This window comes from Ruditapes philippinarum, unplaced genomic scaffold (genome assembly GCF_026571515.1).
Source record: "Ruditapes philippinarum isolate M1 unplaced genomic scaffold, ASM2657151v2 ctg4160_1_1_1_1, whole genome shotgun sequence".
NCBI classification, from domain to species: Eukaryota; Metazoa; Mollusca; class Bivalvia; order Venerida; family Veneridae; genus Ruditapes; species Ruditapes philippinarum.
The window spans coordinates 43,910-63,910 of NW_026858849.1; the positions used below are offsets into that span (position 1 = coordinate 43,910).

The following is a 20,001-nucleotide window of genomic DNA, read 5'->3' on the forward strand; positions in this document are numbered from 1 at the left end:
CATTACAGGAGAAAATTTGGCACGTATCTTATTTGTCACATATGTGATACATGCAACTACAATAGTCACACCTGTCTGTGACAATGCGATCGTGTATGTCATACAGTTTTATCATTTTGCCTTTTCTTTATCATCTATGATTTATAGAAAATAGCAATATATTGTAAAATAAAATGTTTTGAGAAGAGAATTCTGCAAATGCATTTTACGGAAAAAAGATTCTGATTATCTTTTTGAGTCTGAAGAAATAACTTAATTAAAAAACAATTATGCTATATCTCTTTGACTCATGTTACCTTAAAAATATATATTTGGCTAAATATTTATACAGTGTTGAAAGATTTAATATGAACAAAAAGGATTTGGTTTTTCTCATTATTATCTTTATTATTTGGTAAAAAAAAACTAAATATATTAATGAGCAAATTCTTCAGTTTCTTAAGATTTTATGCAGCAATCTATTTAAAACTGCTTTGAATTAATATTTTAGAAAACTAAAACACATACTGGTGACTGAAAGCTATATTGACAAGTATCAGGTTGGCGAAATTCAAACTGGAACATATAAAGGTCAGCAAGTATACAAAGCCTATCTTACCCTTGAACCTACAATGTTTGGAGACAAGAAAATCTGTTTAATAGCAAAGGATGCAAATGGGTAAGTATACCCATTGAGAACATTTATTAAACAAAAGACATTTAAATTGAAAACATGATATTAAATATACATGAAATAGCTGAGAGCCGTTACAGCCTGCATGACTACAATTAATGTTGTAAAGTTCTTCAAGCTACATGTCAAATACGCATGTTCTTTTCATACAGAGTTTTCTGTATATAAGTCTATATTAATTGAGCCCTGGGAGGAGTTATAATTCAACTGGGCAAACACTAACATGCGTTTCACATTTCTATTGGTTCAAAAGATATTGTGGAAAGGAGTAAGTGCATGTAAAAATAACGAGATAAAGTAAAAGACAATCTGCTATTTCATGTATTAGTAGTATATGGTACGGTCATAGAATACGACGTTTTAAGGACTGTTAATTGAGAAACAACGGAATCCATGTATAACATGTATAAATCTATGTACATGTTGAATATAACTGAATTCAGTTTTAAGTTTTCTATCTTTAGGACATTGACTCGCCATTATACCCGATAGAATATTAGTTCTTTTTATTATTTTACAGAGGTGAAAGTGACAATGTTTGTATCTCAAGCCATATAGAACCCCCAGGTACGATATATTTATTTTTATTGTTTATTCTTAAGATACCATTAAGTAATTTATCATAATTTTTGTAGTCAATAGAATAAAAGTAATCTGAGATCATGTAAAGAATAAAAGTAAGAATAAATGAGTGCACGATGTAACAGACAATATCCAGATAATGAACTTAAACAGCCAAAAAAAGGTTTTATGATTGATACAAGTTGTACAAAATTCATATTTGATGTGCGATCATTTTACAGATCCATGCTCGTTACATCCATGTAAAAATTCCGCTTCTTGTGTGATGGATCATGCCACTGGTGGTTTTAAATGTCATTGTCTTCCATTATTCTTTGGCAGAGCCTGCGAAAATAGTAAGTCTCATTTAATCACTATTGATTTTTTTTGGTTCTTCGGAATTATTGATTAAAGTTCATCTAGTGTTATAAATATAGATTACCGCGGGGCGTTGAAATATTCCTCATGAATAGAATCAATCAAACCAATTTAGATATATTCTGTTATTTTCATTGCTTCCCAGGGATTGTCTCCCTTTCTTTCCAGAATTTTTACAACATTTGATCTCTACTATTTTTAAAATTCTACTCTGTAAATGTTGTTTGAATAAATATATACGTTAATGATGAACTTTAAAATATTGTATTTACATAACGATTACCACGAAGAAAACAATAAAATATGAAAATTTTGCTCGTACATATTAAATAGCGTTTCCATCATCAAGGCTTATACGTACGATTATTTGAAAGATACTAGTATTTGATATGTGTCAAATGAGCCCTGAAGTTAACGTTGTGTGAAATAGATATAAAAATGCCTTTATTGACTAGACACGGTTTATATATAGAGATCTGGACGTATTCCTCCTTATAGCCCATCAACAAGTCTTTGTCATAAATAGATATTTTGTTTCGAAAGAAAAATATATCTCTACATAGTTTCTCTAGACATGGTGACAAACTGAAATATAACATGTAAACCGAGACGTTTCTACTAATGTAAGACTGTGTTAGTGAACGATATATTAGTCGTAATGAAGGAATAGGAGTTAATGACATTTACCTTCTTGATCATAATCGATAATTCACATTATGGATAAGAGCAAACTGTCACAAGTGCGTCCACATGAATAAAATGTTTCTTAGGTTCTTACTGTATCTGGCGTTCGTGAGAACGTTATTCGATATAATTTCACCAGCTGTCACAGTCTAAGGTTTATCTGATGAACAAATAAGAAATATGCACAAGATACACGGCTTTCATGGAACGTTAAGGAATTTGAGAGTTTCAGAATTTGCAGTAAAATTCGGAAGCTAAATTTATCATGTTTGCAGTACTCACAGATAAACAAATGTTACACTGGGGAAGTTAGTAAATATGGTATGACATTCAAACAGACAGTAACTTTGTTCATCATATTCCTTAGTGATAAATGAAATTTTAGAAATTTTAATGAACATAACAAATGTTAATGCGGCACAGTCATGTCAAACTATCTTAAAACAACTTAAAATACATCACCCAGGTAACCACTGAGGTCCGTGTGTTTCCTTTATGTAAAAGGTCATTTATATATAAAGCGTTCGAAGCGTGTATCATCCATGTCTTGACTTTCTATATGGTTATATATAATTACAGTTTAATAATTTTGTTGAGTGATCTATTTTCAGAGGTAGACAAATGCTTTCCTTATCCATGTGTAAAAGAAAATACAATGACTTGTTTTGAAGGAAAATGTTACTGTAATCCGGGATTCGCTGGAGAAAAATGCGATATAAGTGAGTAGATACATTATTGAAAATGTGGAAGTTGGATATTAACTTTTTAATAAGAATTCAGATAAGGCAAATATTACAATAGACATTCATTACTTAACAGACAATGTCAGCCTTTTATCAACAATCGGTAGTTAATATATCACTCTTGTGTTATTTTCCTGACAGTGTTTTATTAAATTTTTAATTCTTGTACAATTGCCATAATTTCTCGACTGATATCTTTATGCAGATATATATGACTGCCCACAAAATGCCTGCAACGATCATGGAATGTGTAAAGATAGTATAGGGAATTATACTTGTGAGTGTTTTGAGCGTTATGCAGGAGTAAATTGTGCGATAGGTAAATGACTTGGTTGATTATTTTCTCCAATTTTATATTTACTTGTTACCCAGTATTCAATATCAATTTGGTATCTCTTCCCTCAAAAGTCTTTCCCTCTATTTTTTAATTTTTAATTAGTTAAATAGAAATATCATTGTTAAAATGCTGTTGTTAAGGTAGCTGAAGATTGTTAAATTTCAGCGAATTGCTAATCACCCAAAAAGTCAGGCTTAATGAATAAAAAAAGGACTAGCTGATTTCCACTAAACTTAGTAGATATATCATTTCAATAAACGTTTGGTAAGTTTTTATTTTCATTCATCAAAAATGTTTTGTTTCGCATTTTATATTCGACCCGTATCCGGAAATTGTATACGAGTTCAACTTTAAATCCAACAGATGAAATTTATTCTTCCAGATAATTGTCCTTTACAAAATAGAGGAACCATAAAATGCCCGGAAGGTATGTAATATGACCAAGAATTAATATAATAATTGTATGACAGGTTTTTATTGTGCAAGAATAATTGAGACGTAACGATAATTTATTGACTTATGATATTTTATCAAAGTAAACAAAGATCGACAGCAGAAACAGAATCTTGCTCTACGTTTGTACTGAAATCGCGCAGCTTCAAAACTTTCACATTAAAATGAAAAATATCCATTTTGATGCTTAAATTAAGCTTAGGTGATATACAAATTTGTTTTCTATAAATGAGTATATTTAAGTCTAGGTTTAACACTTGATGCTTGTTTTAAAAGATTTTTTGTAATCAAATGATTATGGTTAGATGATAATATTCATACGGTGGTATTCGGATGATAATATTAAGTTGGTAAGGATTCAATCAAGAAAAGAACGCCTTTACATGTTAGTTAAGGTAAATAGATATTCTCTGAAAACGGAATTATAACTTATGAAGTCGAAATGCGATTAAGTGAAAACAATGCATTAGTTAAATCTAATATCAATTCTAAGAGACCCTCATTGAGAATTAAAAATAGTCATGTTTAATGTTTGTTGTAAACTGGTAACGGTTGTAAGGTCAATTCATACACAGTGTTGTGTAAGGTATATGTCAGAGCTTTAAATGATATATGGGCTTTAAGCAGGGTTACCCAAGTTCCCCTCTTCTCTTCATGCTCTATGTGACCGATATTTCAGACAATACATATTTAAACAGAATTTTAACAATGAATGAATTTAAACTGTTTTTTAATATATGGAAACTATCAAGTAATATTTACGAACCTGCCTAGATTTTTACCGTCTATATTAACTCATTTTGCTATTAAAATGATTGTAATTCATTGGTTTTAAACATTAACAATAATGAACAATAAACAACTGAAATGATTTTCACACTATATTAGTTTTAAGACATAATAGAAAGAGTCAATAAGCGCTTTAATGATGTATAATGCTGGGTATACATGAAACTAAGGATGCTTAGACTATTCACATAATGTTTTAGAGGACTTTTTAGACGTAAAAATGTCAATCAATTGAGCATCATAATTTTTGAATCAGAAAGTATTATCTTGCAGATATTTCGGAAAATAAATATGATACCATTCAAACAAAATGATACCGTTTTTTATGCTCAATAAAGATGTTGATCCTAACTCAACAAATAATATTCGTGTTGAAAGCGTTTCCGTGATTTTACAGTTTATTTTGTTCGGCAAAGGGCAATTGTTAAATAAACTTTATATTACAATTACAGTTGGCTGTGCAACAGACTCCTGCAATGGTCGCGGTGTGTGCTCTACTGGGGGACACTGCACATGTGCATATGGATACTACGGACACCAATGCGAAACACGTATAATATTCTTTTCTGAAATTAATTTTGATAGCATTATCATTTATATCCATTAGTGTCTTTACATTGCTGGCGATTATATTAAGTATAAATATAAAATAATTTGGTTTTTGTTTTCACTAAAGAATATGCTTTTAATATACCTTGATACTTTATTATATGTCTTGTTTAAGTATTAAAAGAATTTTTGTTTCAAAAATAAGATCAAACGCCAATTGCTTATGATAATTGCTTGTTTGTGACATTGCTACACGTGTTAAGTAGGGCAGTCAGTGTAACATTTTGTTTTTTTAAGTGTTTTTACTTCTGTAAAGCCGCTACAATACACTGTTGATATTGGTTTTCTTTCATCCGAAGTACTTTGTTGCTTATTTGTTTCAGCGAAGTGTGATATTACATGGACATCTGTGAGTATCGGCTTATTATACTTACACTATCTAACAAATCTACTTAAGAAATAAGTTCGATTAATTATGTAAGAAAACTATTTTAAATGGTATAATTTAAAAATAAATATTGGCGTATTATATAATATGAGAAGAAAATGAAATAAATTTATCATCATTGATTTTCATACAATGTTTTAAATTTGTTTACATACTAAGCTAATTATGATTTCTGTATGCAGACAGGGATTATTTCACCTTCAGCCAAAGATGGAAGTACACTTATTTGTTATACACAAAGTGACTTTATTATACCATGTTCTTTGCGTGTTTTCTTCACTGGCAAACCCGGGTAAATATTCATGTTATCTAGGTCTAAGTAATGCAAAAAAAAACAAAAACAAACATTGTATTTTTAATATATACTGTTCGGCAAGTTATTTTAACAAATAAATCCAAGATATGAATTTAGTTTAACGATTGAATAGGATTTCCTTGAAAACTGACACTACACGAATCGTAGACTCGAATCTGACTAGTGTTCTTTTGTACATTCTTCTAAACCGAGTTGCATTGTATATAATTAAATATGAATATCATTGACCATCGTATGTTACAAATCATTTTGAATAATTAATGACTGACTTATTTGCCAGCTCTATCTGCATAAAGAAAATTTCATTATAATGAAATTTTGTCTGCTACATTAAACAAAGTGTTAGACAACAGAACATTTAAGGCCAATGCATAATACGGATGTTTCAATGCGTTAAAATGTTATTTCAAATTAATTTGAACATATTTTCTACAGAACAGGTATCATGTATTTATGTACAATGCTTCCATTTTGCAATTTAAATGACAACTTTCATTTAGTTTAGTGCCAACTTTTGATATTGAAACAACGAAGGAATTACAAAACATCACCACTACTGGCCCTGCAAAGAAATCATCAGACCTACCTGGATTTTCAACTATCTATTCAACAGATATAGAAATAAGTGGAACCTTCAACAGTTCTAACTTTCAATATATATGTGTAATGGCTACGTACATGTAAGTGGCAATGCTTATCATTATAAAAGAAATATGTTATGTCTCTACGTACAAATAATCAATATCTATATACATGTACATTCCAACAATTTCATAACTAAAACAAGTTTAAACAGTGCTTTCAACTGGTTTAACTTATTCTTGATTTTATAATATTGTAAATATAATGAAATAACGAAAATATATCAAAGCATTTGAAAAAGAAATCAAATATATATCAGTTAATCTTATTTGTTACATTTGTTTCAGAAACACAAAATCTTCGGTTTGTTACGCTATCAGCATAATTTCCAATCGTAAGTTATTCTTTATTCTATATCATATTCATATTCATATCCGATTAAATATATTATTTTGTATAAAAACGAAGAACGTATATGCACTCTTACTAATGAAAATCTCATTTATTGTCTGTCATGCATTTTTCTTAAATGTTTAATATTCTCGTTAATTTTCAATTCAGCTGAAACGATTACAGGAAGTCAAGAATATTTTCATCGAAATGTAAGTGTATACACTATTAAATTTAGCAAAGTAGCTTGTTTCCCCTGTTTCCTCTTCAAATGTTGATAAAACATTTTCGGCATTGTTGTAATTTTCTTTCAATATACATGTTTATTTAATTTTACCCATGAAATATGGTGCTATATCAGTCAAATATATTTCATATTTTTTTAAAAATAAATATGAAATACAAATATGAAAGTGGGCGGAGTCAAAACTCGTATTCATTTTAAAGGAACTTCTTTCGCCGTTTTGTTTGAAAAATCTGATGAATACAAAACAACTTTTTCTTGAATATTGTTTTGAAAACTATCTAGCATGATAGAAAATGGTCTAACTAAGAAAATTAATCCGAACACCAATATCTTTAATTCAGCAATTAACGCTGTACAGACGTTTAAAGAGTTGTTTACATGACGTCACAATGTAGCGCCAAACAGCGCGTGCTTACGCATAAATTACTGCGCGCTGTACAATTGCTGTTGGTAATAAGCAAGGGGATTCGTTACCATTTTCTTTGATAATGAAATTAAATAAAAAGGTTATTTTTTCGTTTTTCGTGAAATATGGTATATATTTTCACTCAACATGATAAAATGCCTCATATTTTCACTCGCCGTACCGGCTCGTGAAAATTAGTGGCATTTTATCATGTTTCGTGAAAATATATTCCATATTTCACGCAAACGAAAAAATATCCTCTTAATATCAAGTCTATACATTATTGATAAGATGAGTAATTGTAACATTATTATTGAAATATGAATAAATCATTTTATAAATACGTTTTTGTCAGGCAAAAATCAAATTTGTCCAACCGACATTCAAAGATGGTAGCAAAATAACACTAACTACATGGGAAAGACGTCAGTTGTTATTATACACTTCGATAAGATCAAATCGGTAAGTTTTTCAGGGGAAATGTAACACAAAGATCCCTATATCAGTTTAATTAGAATTATTATGAATTTCACCAAAACCTGTTTGTAATAAAAGTTTGTGGTTAAATCTAGTGATATTCAAAGAAATAGTTCAGAGTAGCATTCTATGGTTTCATACCTTAATTTTAAAAATAAACGACAGTTTAACAACATTGCTATATATTTTAATTGTCATTGTGTCCAATAGAAAAAAAATAAAGCATTTTAGAACCACTAAGATTGTGCAACTTTAAGGACGCATGTCATGGATGACCGAAACATCACTTTTACATTAATGACAAGAAGTATCCATCAGTACCCAAATCTTAGAGCAACCGGATACATCTTGTTTGCTTTTACGATGTTCTTTCATAGCTGCAGCTAGACGTTATCTGGTACTGCGTTAAGATACCATTGCTGTTCCTTCTTTATTATTGTGTTCCTTTTTTCACTATTGTGAATCATAATTTTGACTTATTAACACGAAAAAATTATTGTTATGTTATAATAAAGGTCTTCTTGTAATATGTCAACACCTGTTACACATTTGAACGGAACTATAAATGGTGGATGTGACATTGATGATAAAGATAATGACGATGGTGACACGGATTTAGCTGCCAAAGATGCCTCACCTTGCTGGTATTCAATTTACCATCTTATTGTGATTTGATAGCTAATGATCAAGGTAGATGCACTAAAAACTTAAGCAAAGAAACGTTTTATACTTTTTAGTACCGGTAAGATAAAACAGAAAATTAGAAAGCGCGTAATGGGCACGATTCATTAAAACAATGTGCATTTGAAAGATAACCATTAACATCGAGTTAAATACGAATAAAAGGCGCCCATCTTGATACTGAAAGATCAATAATGCGATAGATAAATGAAATCTAATGAATTAATCTGGAACATTTATTTTAGTGAAGACGTAATTTCGTCGTCAGCAGGAGTGACTGTTTATCCCACACATCCAAGAGGACCAAATTGCGTTACAGAAGCTGCAATTCTATTTGATAGTGTTGGGGAAAACGAGATCTGCTTCCAATCAGCGTATGGTTATAATACATTTGTAATTTATTGCAATTTTTTATTCATATTTCGCATGCATACATTGTAAAACAATTATTCGTCATAATACTTTGATCCTTTTGCACATGAAAAAACATTATTAAGTTTGATTGAACCTCCTTATGGAAATAAGAGGAAAATGCAAGTTACCAACTACGTTCTACAAGCACTTTTATATTACATCATAAATAATATATAATCTTTCTTATACTTAAAAGGATTAATTATGAAATTTGAAAAAAAAACCCTATCGAATCTGTCAGTTGGACGTTAATAAGGGGATATTGTAAAAGAAATCTGTATCATGTGATTAATTTCGTTGAATGGTATATGCCTTATCTCAATATTGATAGAATGATTTTCTTACAATTGATACGCTTTCATAGTCTATTAGACCAAAAAAACATAGATCAAACTGAAAAAAAACGTCAAACATTTATTTAACACATTTTTTAACATTCTTCTTAAACTTAAGAGCATTAATATGGAAATGAAAGAGTAACCCATTGTAACTCAGGAAGACAATCAAACTGAATATGCAACCTTTTCAACTTGCTATTCTATAAAATTGTCTTTATGTCTTCTTAATTTACATGCAAATGTACAATGATTGAGTAAAGATGTGTTAAAATAAAAGTATTGATGTTATTTTATGAAACATTTCTGTTAAAGGAGTTCAGTGAACCATTATATTTGTCAATTATCATATTTTCAGTTCTTCAGAATACCAACAACTTTGTTACACAGTTCAAGTGTATGCAAAAGACACTCGAGGTGATATTTACTTTACTATCATCATCTTCTTTTAATTTTTATACTTGTATTTAGCTTTATTTGTTCTTTATAATTATATATACAATATAGATTTGTCGATGTCATGTCGATATATCAACCTTCTTTTATAGTATTACAAATCTATTATAACCATACGCTGATTGGAAGCAGATCTCGTTTTTCCTAACAATATCAAATAGGACAAAATCAATTCTTGATTATAGCCTTATGTTTCAAGAGGTTTTGAGGTCAATTTATTCGAACTCGTATGTTAGATAACATGTTGGACAATAAAAATTGACAAAGCGAAATTAATTTGAAAATAATACAGATTTCTGTGCACAGCACGTTAACGAGCTAAGCTCTAGACAGCAATCAAGTCATTGCATTATTTCCAAATTAATGCACAAGATAGTTCTTAGGTTCTAAGACAAAGCTTTTTTCACAGTTATATATATATCCACCTATTTTCTTCATTGATACATAATATACTTTCCGAGTTTAGCTCAGTACGAATATTAAGCTTGCAAACTTACTGAAAAGCTGATTCTACTATAATGAGAACTTAAATCATGCAATAAACATTCTATAGACGTTATAAGATTCTTTAATGTTGTTTGGATATGTATTAAAGTAATTTCTAATATCATTTTATCAGATCCGTGTTTAAGTTCACCGTGCCAGAACAATGGTTTTTGCTTTCGTACAGATCAAGACAAGTATAGATGTGTTTGTTCGGACAAGTATCACGGAGAAAATTGCGAGAAAGGTAAACTGTGATTAAATATGCATAGATATACAATGTCACATGTGCTGAACTCATATTTCATGAGCGCTTCTAAATAACCATTAAGGTAAACATATCTACTATTAATGTGAATTTATAAAGTTAACACTTTGAAATGATGTTGTTTATTCACATAGTTTGTGTGTTTGAACTACTAATTTCTATTGTTTTCTTCTAAAAGTTTTGTTTGTTCTTTATGTTTATGCATATATTTTTACAGGTCCCTGTCAACCGGCTGATAACAACTGCCAGAATGGTGCATATTGTCAAGTAGACAATGGTGTTGCTACATGTATTTGTAAAGCTGGTTTCTTTGGGCCTACCTGCAATGAAGGTGTTTTGTACTCAATAATTTGACTTGTAATTATGTCTCCCCCACCTCGGGGGGAGACATATTGTTTTTGCCCTGTCCGTCCGTCAGTCCGTCCGTCCGTCAGTCCGTCCGTCCATTCTTCGTTTCCGGACGATAACTAGAGTTCCTTTTGACCTACAGCCCTCAAACTTCATAGGATGATTGGTCTTATAGAGCTGATGATCCCTATTGTTTTTGGGGTCAGTAGGTCAAAGGTCAAGGTCACACTGACAGTTGGTCAATTTCTCGTTTCCGGATGATAACTAGAGTTCCTTTAGACCTACAGACCTCAAACTTCATAGGATGATTGGTCTTATTGAGCAGATGATCCCTATTGTTTTTGGGGTCAGTAGTTCAAAGGTCAAGGTCACAGTGACCGTTGGTCAATTTCTCGTTTCCGGATGATAACTAGAGTTCCTTTTGACCTACAGCCCTCAAACTTCATAGGATGATTGGTCTTATAGAGCAGATGATCCCTATTGTTTTTGGGGTCAGTAGGTCAAAGGTCAAGGTCATAGTGACCGTTGGTCAATTTCTCATTTCCGGATGATAACTAGAGTTCCTTTTGACCTACAACCCTCAAACTGGGGGGAGACATATTGGTTTTTGCCCTGTCCGTCCGTCAGTCCGTCCGTCCGTCAGTCCGTCCGTCCATTCTTCGTTTCCGGACGATAACTAGAGTTCCTTTTGACCTACAGCTCTCAAACTTCATAGGATGAATGGTCTTATTGAGCAGATGATCCCTATTGTTTTTGGGGTCAGTAGGTCAAAGGTCAAGGTCACACTGTTGTCTTTCAATAGTGTAAAAAATCTGACAATATGAACGTTTGTTTCAAGTATCATAAAAATCCTTCAAAGGGTTGAAGAGTTATGGAGCAGACACAATTTCCTTTAATTTCGTTTGTGAAACTATATATGATATGACATTCAAGTGTCAAGTAGACCTTGACCTTGGAACCAGCCATACGAAACATGTTCTCTACACGTTCTCTGGATGTGGTGAATTTTTGTTTCAAGTATCTACCAGAGAGGCTTCATTGTGAAAACGAGTGGAGTCATCCCAACACACTACAGTTATCATGATTTTACATACATTGTAATTTGAGTTGTCTTTCAATAGTGTAAAAAATCTGACAATATGAACGTTTGTTTCAAGTATCATCAAAATCCTTTAAAGGTTTGAAGAATTATGGAGCAGACACAATTTCATTTAATTTCATTTGTGAAACTATATATGATATGACCATCAAGTGCAATTTCGTTTGACGCCCGCCTGCCATACGCTGATTGAATAACCAGGATTTTCAAAATTGAATACCTGGTTAAAAACAAACAGTTTAGGAAGCATCTTCTCATACAACCTTAACAATAGAAACCATCCATAGACAGCCTTCATTGAAGTGACTACCGGGTATTTACATTATCTTATCTCCATTTCCATTCCTGTTTCCATTCACAGTTATTCTCAGCAGTGGGGGAGACATGCGCTTTTTTACAAAAGCATCCTCTAGTTAAATATTTATTTTTTATTGGTATAATGAAAAAGTGTTATGTGATATATTTAATGTTAAAACATGATTTGTTTGTTTACTATTTACATATAACATAAATTTGTTAAAAATTATTTTCTTCGTTTTTCTGCCTTACAGATCCATCAAGTGTATCCAACGGATTTACAGTAAATATGATATTTATTATTTTTTGTACTTATAAACGAGGATTATCCTTATTCATGTCACCTAAATAAATCATATTCAAGAAAATAAAGCATTATATTCATTGAATGTAAATATTCAATGTTTATAAAATGTGATTTGGTTTATATATAGACAATCAGTAAAGCACTTTATATTTATACCAGTTATCATGAATTTGACAAAACTTTAATGAGTGTAACAAGTGACGAAAGAAATTTATCAGTTTATTTTGAGGAAAACAAGATACCATACACTAGAGGCACATTATATGCCTCAGAGAATTTTTTTCTATTCTTAAGAAAGATCTACCATGCAAATACTTAATAACTGTACAAATTACCATATAGGAGCAGAATCAAAACATATTTCATGTTATTGGTCAGCGAATAACATTTAGGAAACTAAACAGGACTTCAAAAATAAAAACTTTTGAAAACTAAAAACATAATGTATTTCTAGAGCATAAAGGATTTTATATCGGCAAATAAGATTATTCCTTGGAATTGACAATATTAGTTTCTGTTTAAAGCAAGCGTTGAGAGTTATTTTTTACAGAAATTCACAGATACGGCTAAGCCATCATCTTTCTCCTGTGTAATATATCAGCAATGCGGATTTTCTGTTATCCTCTCCGGTCAACCTGCCAACATGTTAGTGTTTTAGTTTGCATAAAACTTGATTTAATGGATTTTTGTGTAGGTTACGAAAAACGCAAAAAATGTGTTTTTTACATTGAGTGGTGTTGCATATCAATAGTATCATCTTACTTAATTTTTTGAATTTTGTAATATCAACACATAAAACAATCTTAACAAACAAAAAATGAAACATGATATATATTTTGTACATGACATTAAAACAACAGTTTTATTTATAATAAACAGAAATGAATAAACCGGTGTAACGTTATTTTCATAATATTCTAGGAAAATTACATTAGATTAATCTTTCTACCATGGAAACTCTTTTAAAGAATACTGAAGTTTATATTTTCTTTTAAGACCCACAGTATATCCTGGTTATATCGATCCAACTTTGTTACTGGAAGAAATTAAAACTGTTGACAGAAAACCAATTCCCGACAGCTTTCAGACTGATGTGATTTTGAAAGGTTTAGAGCTAGGTGAAAAAGATTTGTGCCTACAGACAAAAGATATACATGGGTAAGTTATGATTACTTGAAAAAAGAAAAACATCAATAAATAAACAAATAAATAAATAAATAAATAAATAAATAAATATTTAATCGACAAATTAAACATTCCATTAAATTTTTAAGTAATGTATGAAATAAAAATGATATAAAATCTATCTTGAGAAGTCAAGCTGGTTTGGGTACTTTCGAACACTACTTTTTAATAACATTTGACGTCCGTACAGAATGCCTGAACTAGCTCTTGCTTAATTGATACATATTTGTTTTTGTTTTTACAGAGTTAATAAAGACGAATTGTGTGTTAAAGTAAATGTTGTCTCAGGTATGTGATGATTTTATTTATACATGCACTTTGTTTTGATAATGGAAGTCATTTCTGTACAAAAAATGCAAATTGCAAATATATACACTTTGTGAACCATATTTAATGTATCTGAGTTTATATATAATAATGTTTTATTCTCCAATGCCATCTTTTTACCCGGTGAAATTTTGTTTGGTTTCAGATGTGATTCTGTTATATGGTTTCAAGGTAAATACTTTATACATAACATAATTTGAAATGTGATTTAAAAGAATGCTTTTAATTTCATTAAACTGATAATCGTGAACATGGTTTGCTCAATCAATTAAAGATGTATTATAGTGTAGAGAAAATGTATATTTTTGAAGCATTCATTTAATAATTTCAACCAACTTGCAAATACACAGTGGCCAGCATTTTTTGTTTCGAGAGACCGGTATCCTTATCACAGATAAAATAAGTTTTAAGAAAATATTCATTTTTAAGGAAGCACTGTCAATATCTCAATGTGTTGTTTAATCAAGTGGATAATCAATATACGATTAAACAATATTATAGTTATTAACTTTAGGACCGACCACACTTTATAGAGCCAAGCTTACCTAACGCCGCCGATGTCGAGTGTTTAGCTGGTGGCCCATGCCACGTGCTTTATCACGTGACATCTGGTAGTGGACACGAAAAAGAATGGTATAGATTTTGATAAAACACGTCAAAAAGATGAAAAACAGTTTTATTAAAATTTAAGCAATAAGATTAAATGATTAGAACAGTGTAAAATATTACTTTTGAATTAAAAACAAGATTTATCTGTGAAGTTCGAAAAACTTATTATTGTTGATATGAGAATCACAAATTAAAACGGCATTCTTTACAGAGTGTAATGTTAAAATATGTTATCGTCTTTTTGGATGTCCAATAAGAAGAAAATGTACAAGTATAGTTTTTTATCGTTTTAATTGTTTCCGCCAGCTTTGCCTATTAGGGACAGCATCTGATTTGTAATCCAGGGATCGCTAGTTCTCGGACGAGGCGTAATTTATTCGTGAAAATTGATCTCGGACATTGATTCGTATAGTCATTTGTCTCTCACTGCTGAATCAGAATTCAGTTGGGATAAGTAGTTGATCTTTAGGGGGGAAATTGGAAATTGCTCATTCGTTATCCCGGAAATCCGGTAACTAAAGGTTGATTGACTGCAGAGAAATAAAGAACAATGTGTTGAAATCGATTAACAACCAACAAAACAAACAAACATGGTAGGAAATACTTCATTTTTTTCAGTGTATCCATCCAAGCACAGCCACCTACAGGCGGCTTTGTAAACTACCATATATTTTCAACATGTGACAATTGTATAACCGGCAACGCCAAGCCAAGTAACGGAAACTGCACTGTGGACATCTCCGTGTTGAATGAAATTGCTGACAAAAACACTAATAGAACCTTTTGTTTATCTCTCTTTTTGAAAGGGTATGATCACTTATTTCCGATTTTTTTCCAAATTTAGCAATCTTCAATTAAACATGGGTTTTTTATTGCTTTGATTCCTTAAATATTGATTGAGATGATAACTATCTCAATAATTATTTAATTTTTAAAAAATTATCGCAATTAATTGTTTTCCATTTCCATTTTTACAACTTCTATTCGATATAGGGCAGTGGTAGAGGAAGGCGAAACGCGTTGTTTCAACATACATATTAAAGATCCAAAAAACATTGGTGAGTTATTATTAATGAATGAAGACACCAACATGTGAACTCGTGATCAATTACAATATTGATACATTTTTGGTTTCACACTGTATGCTTTTGAATAATTAAAAAAGATCTCATTATTTGTATCATTGTTTACGTTTTGAATGTGAAAACATTATTTTAAAGGAAGCAATTTAATTGATATTGTGTATTAAATTATTTATATTGCAAATGTCAAATGAGAAAGCCAAATAAGTAATTTGTAACTTATTTAATCATTTATTTTCCATGTTACTTAAGTTTTTTTTGTATGAATGCGAGTAAATCTTATTTCTTTAAATCTCGTTTCATTGAAATAGAATTGAGCCGCGTCATGACAAAACCAACATAATGGGTTTGCGACCAGCATAGATCCAGACCAGCCTGCGCATCCGCGAGGTCTGATCAGGATCCATGCTGTTCCCTTACAAACCCTATAGCTAGTAGAGAAACTGATAGCAAACAGCATGGGTCCTGATCAGACTGCGCGGATGCGCAGGCTGGTCTGGATCCATGCTGGTCGCAAACGCACTATGTTGGTTTTGTCATGACGCGGCTCAATTAACCTTTAAACACTTACAGTAAAGAAAGGTTGTCAAGCACACGAATGCAAAAATGGTGGATTTTGTGATGGTCATGATCCAGCTAATCCGGTTTGCTTTTGTGTCGAGGGATTTTCAGGTCCAACCTGTGAGTCAGGTAAAGAAATAATATATTTTCTTCTTGATATTATAGCATAAAATCGGCTATTTTTCCCTTTTTTGCCCATGTTATAACGGGGCCAAACCATGCGTTAACATAGTCACGCGCTCTTGTTATAGCCCGGTTTTACCTATGCGCAATACATAGAGGGCCCAGTAAACAAACAAAAAATGACGATTTGGCCTGTTTGCCAGAGTCATGCGCTCTTGTTATATTGGAATTATTAATTCGAGGGCCTCAGTCCCATAACGGCCAGCAGCATTCAAGTAATAATGCCGGCAATACGGCGTATAGACATCACCGCTTATCTTGGTTGTCGCCCTTTCTTAGAAACGGACAGTTGTCAGTGTAAACAAATAGAATCTGTCATTCAGTTAAAAATCCCCCGATTAACTTACAAAAATGGAAAGCACAAAATGAATATAAGAAAACGTTGTTTTATTGACATTTATATTGATAAATGTCTTGTATGTTTCTTTGAGAGAATAATGTTTTATGCCTGATTTTTTTTTTAACTTGTGTGCTTAAAAAAACCGATTCTGAAATTGAATCTGATGTCACTGATTTTTTTCCTACCGCAATTCTGTAATCATTCTAGGAATTTCTGAGGCACCTGTTTTGTCTTGGGTAGAGTAATGTTATTTTTTTCTTAAGTTATTATATCTCCAAAGTTATACTTTGTTAAATCAATTAAAATTTGAAATTTCGCTCGGTTCTCAAGTTGTTGGCCCCGGAAAAAATAAAACGCATACGTAAAACATGTAGAGTTGGATAAATACCGTTCAAGCACAAATATTTAATGTTTGTTTTTTATATATAATATTCATCATGAATCTGTTTTAAAATTTTATGCTATAATAGCGTCAACGCACGTTTATTTCGTGTTATAAAGTCTGCAGAGTCCCTCGGAACTGTTGGAGCCCTCGCCCTACCGGGCTCGGGCACCAACCGTTCCTCGGGACTCTGCAGACGTTATAACACGAAAAAACGTGCGTCAACCCTATATTATATGGGTTATTTTAGTCGTTTTTTGCCCTTTCTGTGTCACATCAATTTTGTAATTAGGTTTTTGTTTAAATACATTCGTCGAATATTAATTCATTTACAAATGTATTGATTCTTTGGCTTTACAACGGAATGGAGATCACCTATTTATGTAAATTCTATTTCATTTATAGCAAAGGTCGACAGTCCTATGACAGGTAATCAGACCCAGGTAAGTAAAGATGCTCCAGTATTTGTTTTAAAATTGTCTGTTTACTTTCGTGAAAATACCGAGTAATATATCTACTTTAGTTAGTTTTGATTATATACTCTTTTTTATGATGAAAAAAAAAAACAAAAAAAAACAAACAAAAAACAAAAACAAAACAAAACAAAAAACAACGTGAAACTTTTTCAATGTGGATTAAGATATTTTATCTGGATAAAAATTAAAAGGAAAAAAAAATGAAACGGAAAACAGTTACATTAATAATAATATTAATAATAACATAAGATAATATTTTTATCTCCTCAGTATACTTTTAACTTATTGTTAAATTTAATATGTTTTCTTTGAAATGAAATGTGAACTAGTTATTCATATTTTGGCGTGTTAACATGTTGTTTTGTGCTCTATTTTAATTGTTCCATCACTGAATGAGATAGTTTAGTAATTTCAGACTTTAATTGGTGACATAGCGGTTCCAACTAATATAAAATGTATGGTAATGAAGACTTGCGGCATATCGTTCCAAATTGTTTCAAAAACAGGATCTTTGTAAGTGGTTCTTAGAATTTATCTCGGAAAGTCTGATAAACTTAAAACCTTGTTTTACCTCTTTGTTTCAGAAAAATTACTTGATCGCACAGAATTTTCTTTCCTTGTTTGGGACTGTTTCATTAAAATGACTTTTTAACTGTCAACTTAGGACTCGTACTTTGTCTTTCAACTATTTTAATTATTATATCAAATTTACATTGCCTCATTTTCTGCCATGGAGGCTAGGTTTGATCAAGCCTGGTTATAGATAGTCAATGCACACTGCCGTCCACACCCCATCACATAGAATTGGCAGTGGTGAAATTACTCACAGATGCGTTATAAGTCGTTAATTACATACAGAATTCAAAATAAAGTATATATTTCAACATATTTGTTTTGATGTTTGATGTTTAGCCCAAAAGTGTCCCTTGGTTATCACGATCCACATTTGAAAGTGGGATCTCCATTGGTCAAAGCCCTTGGAAATTCTACGACTGTTTTCCATGGACAAGCTGTCACTACACCAGACACCGCCGGAAACTTCAAATTTTGTTTTCAAGTAATTTTAAACAGGTACAGAGTTATTTAAAAATGGATAAGATAATTACGAAAATGCCAATATATTCCATTTATTTCTACATAAATCATATAAACGGTTATTGTATTTTATTTTTGCAAAACATAAAAAATATGTAAGCTATCCATTATCCACTAAAAGTAAAAAAGTAAACAATGAAATACTCCATTTTTGCTTGAATATATTTGTGTAGTACTAGAATATCATACAACATTCTTAACAAATATTTGAGTTTTTTTCCTCAGCAAAACAGATGATGAAATGTGTGTCAATGTTGAAGTTTCGAGTATGTATTACTTTAGTATTTATAGACTGTTAAACATGTACGATATAAATTACTATCAAACGATAATGGTCAATATTATCAAGAATTTATATTATACATTAAATTCCTAATTAGAACTATGTCTCTTAAAAGCTTTTTTCATAGAAATTAAGAAACCTACTTACCAGATAAGCTATCACTGATTTTTAATTCAAATAAGAACCATTCAATAAAACAGTTCTATCAAGGTGTTAAGATAGAAGACCAAAATATTTTAAAGCTTGACTAAACATGAACTTAAACAAGACTATTATTATGTTTATCAGCAATATAAGATGAAAACATAGCTGAGCATATGTATCTAATTAATTAATTTTCAGGTGAAGTCGACGACACAAGGAACCAGGTATCTATAAAAATCATTTAAATTTCAGTTGAAAATCTATTATACCTACCTTGTAACTAAGGATATTAACACATCGTATTTCTAGTGATGACAGATTGCTGAAAGGACGACAAAAGACCTACTGTCAAAAAAAATTTGAGTGGATGATTCAGATTGACATCCTTGTAAAAGTGCCAGACATTATTTTTGGCTTTCTCAAAATATTGCGTATAATAATTATAATCATCCATCACTTACTGCCACACAAACCATATATCTATAAAATAAATCTTAAAAAAGTTAAAGGCGTTCAAACATGCCCGGTTGAAGAAATGATGCGGTCATATTTTTTGATGGTGCCCATAATTGCAGAATCGCTATGAAAGTAGCTTAAATTCGTATCTTTTGAT

General features: G+C 31.1%; 1 protein-coding gene across 1 annotated transcript in view; it reads left to right on the top strand.

Moving 5' to 3' along the window:
• The window catches only part of LOC132754484 (uncharacterized), a 41,499-nt gene that overhangs the window by 10,060 nt on the left and 11,438 nt on the right, over positions 1–20,001 (top strand). The window contains exons 11-42 of the mRNA XM_060745121.1: positions 491–658; positions 1,194–1,240; positions 1,477–1,590; positions 2,908–3,015; positions 3,245–3,358; positions 3,759–3,803; positions 5,071–5,169; positions 5,551–5,576; positions 5,798–5,907; positions 6,432–6,611; positions 6,861–6,907; positions 7,075–7,115; positions 7,912–8,018; positions 8,549–8,677; positions 8,960–9,088; positions 9,822–9,880; positions 10,539–10,649; positions 10,888–11,001; positions 12,669–12,697; positions 13,272–13,366; positions 13,718–13,879; positions 14,151–14,194; positions 14,379–14,404; positions 14,748–14,866; positions 15,461–15,649; positions 15,836–15,900; positions 16,498–16,614; positions 17,796–17,833; positions 18,282–18,379; positions 18,779–18,937; positions 19,187–19,227; positions 19,587–19,612. Coding sequence (XP_060601104.1) covers positions 491–658; positions 1,194–1,240; positions 1,477–1,590; positions 2,908–3,015; positions 3,245–3,358; positions 3,759–3,803; positions 5,071–5,169; positions 5,551–5,576; positions 5,798–5,907; positions 6,432–6,611; positions 6,861–6,907; positions 7,075–7,115; positions 7,912–8,018; positions 8,549–8,677; positions 8,960–9,088; positions 9,822–9,880; positions 10,539–10,649; positions 10,888–11,001; positions 12,669–12,697; positions 13,272–13,366; positions 13,718–13,879; positions 14,151–14,194; positions 14,379–14,404; positions 14,748–14,866; positions 15,461–15,649; positions 15,836–15,900; positions 16,498–16,614; positions 17,796–17,833; positions 18,282–18,379; positions 18,779–18,937; positions 19,187–19,227; positions 19,587–19,612 — 2,956 coding nt within the window. The remainder of the gene's footprint in view (positions 1–490; positions 659–1,193; positions 1,241–1,476; positions 1,591–2,907; positions 3,016–3,244; positions 3,359–3,758; positions 3,804–5,070; positions 5,170–5,550; positions 5,577–5,797; positions 5,908–6,431; positions 6,612–6,860; positions 6,908–7,074; positions 7,116–7,911; positions 8,019–8,548; positions 8,678–8,959; positions 9,089–9,821; positions 9,881–10,538; positions 10,650–10,887; positions 11,002–12,668; positions 12,698–13,271; positions 13,367–13,717; positions 13,880–14,150; positions 14,195–14,378; positions 14,405–14,747; positions 14,867–15,460; positions 15,650–15,835; positions 15,901–16,497; positions 16,615–17,795; positions 17,834–18,281; positions 18,380–18,778; positions 18,938–19,186; positions 19,228–19,586; positions 19,613–20,001) is intronic.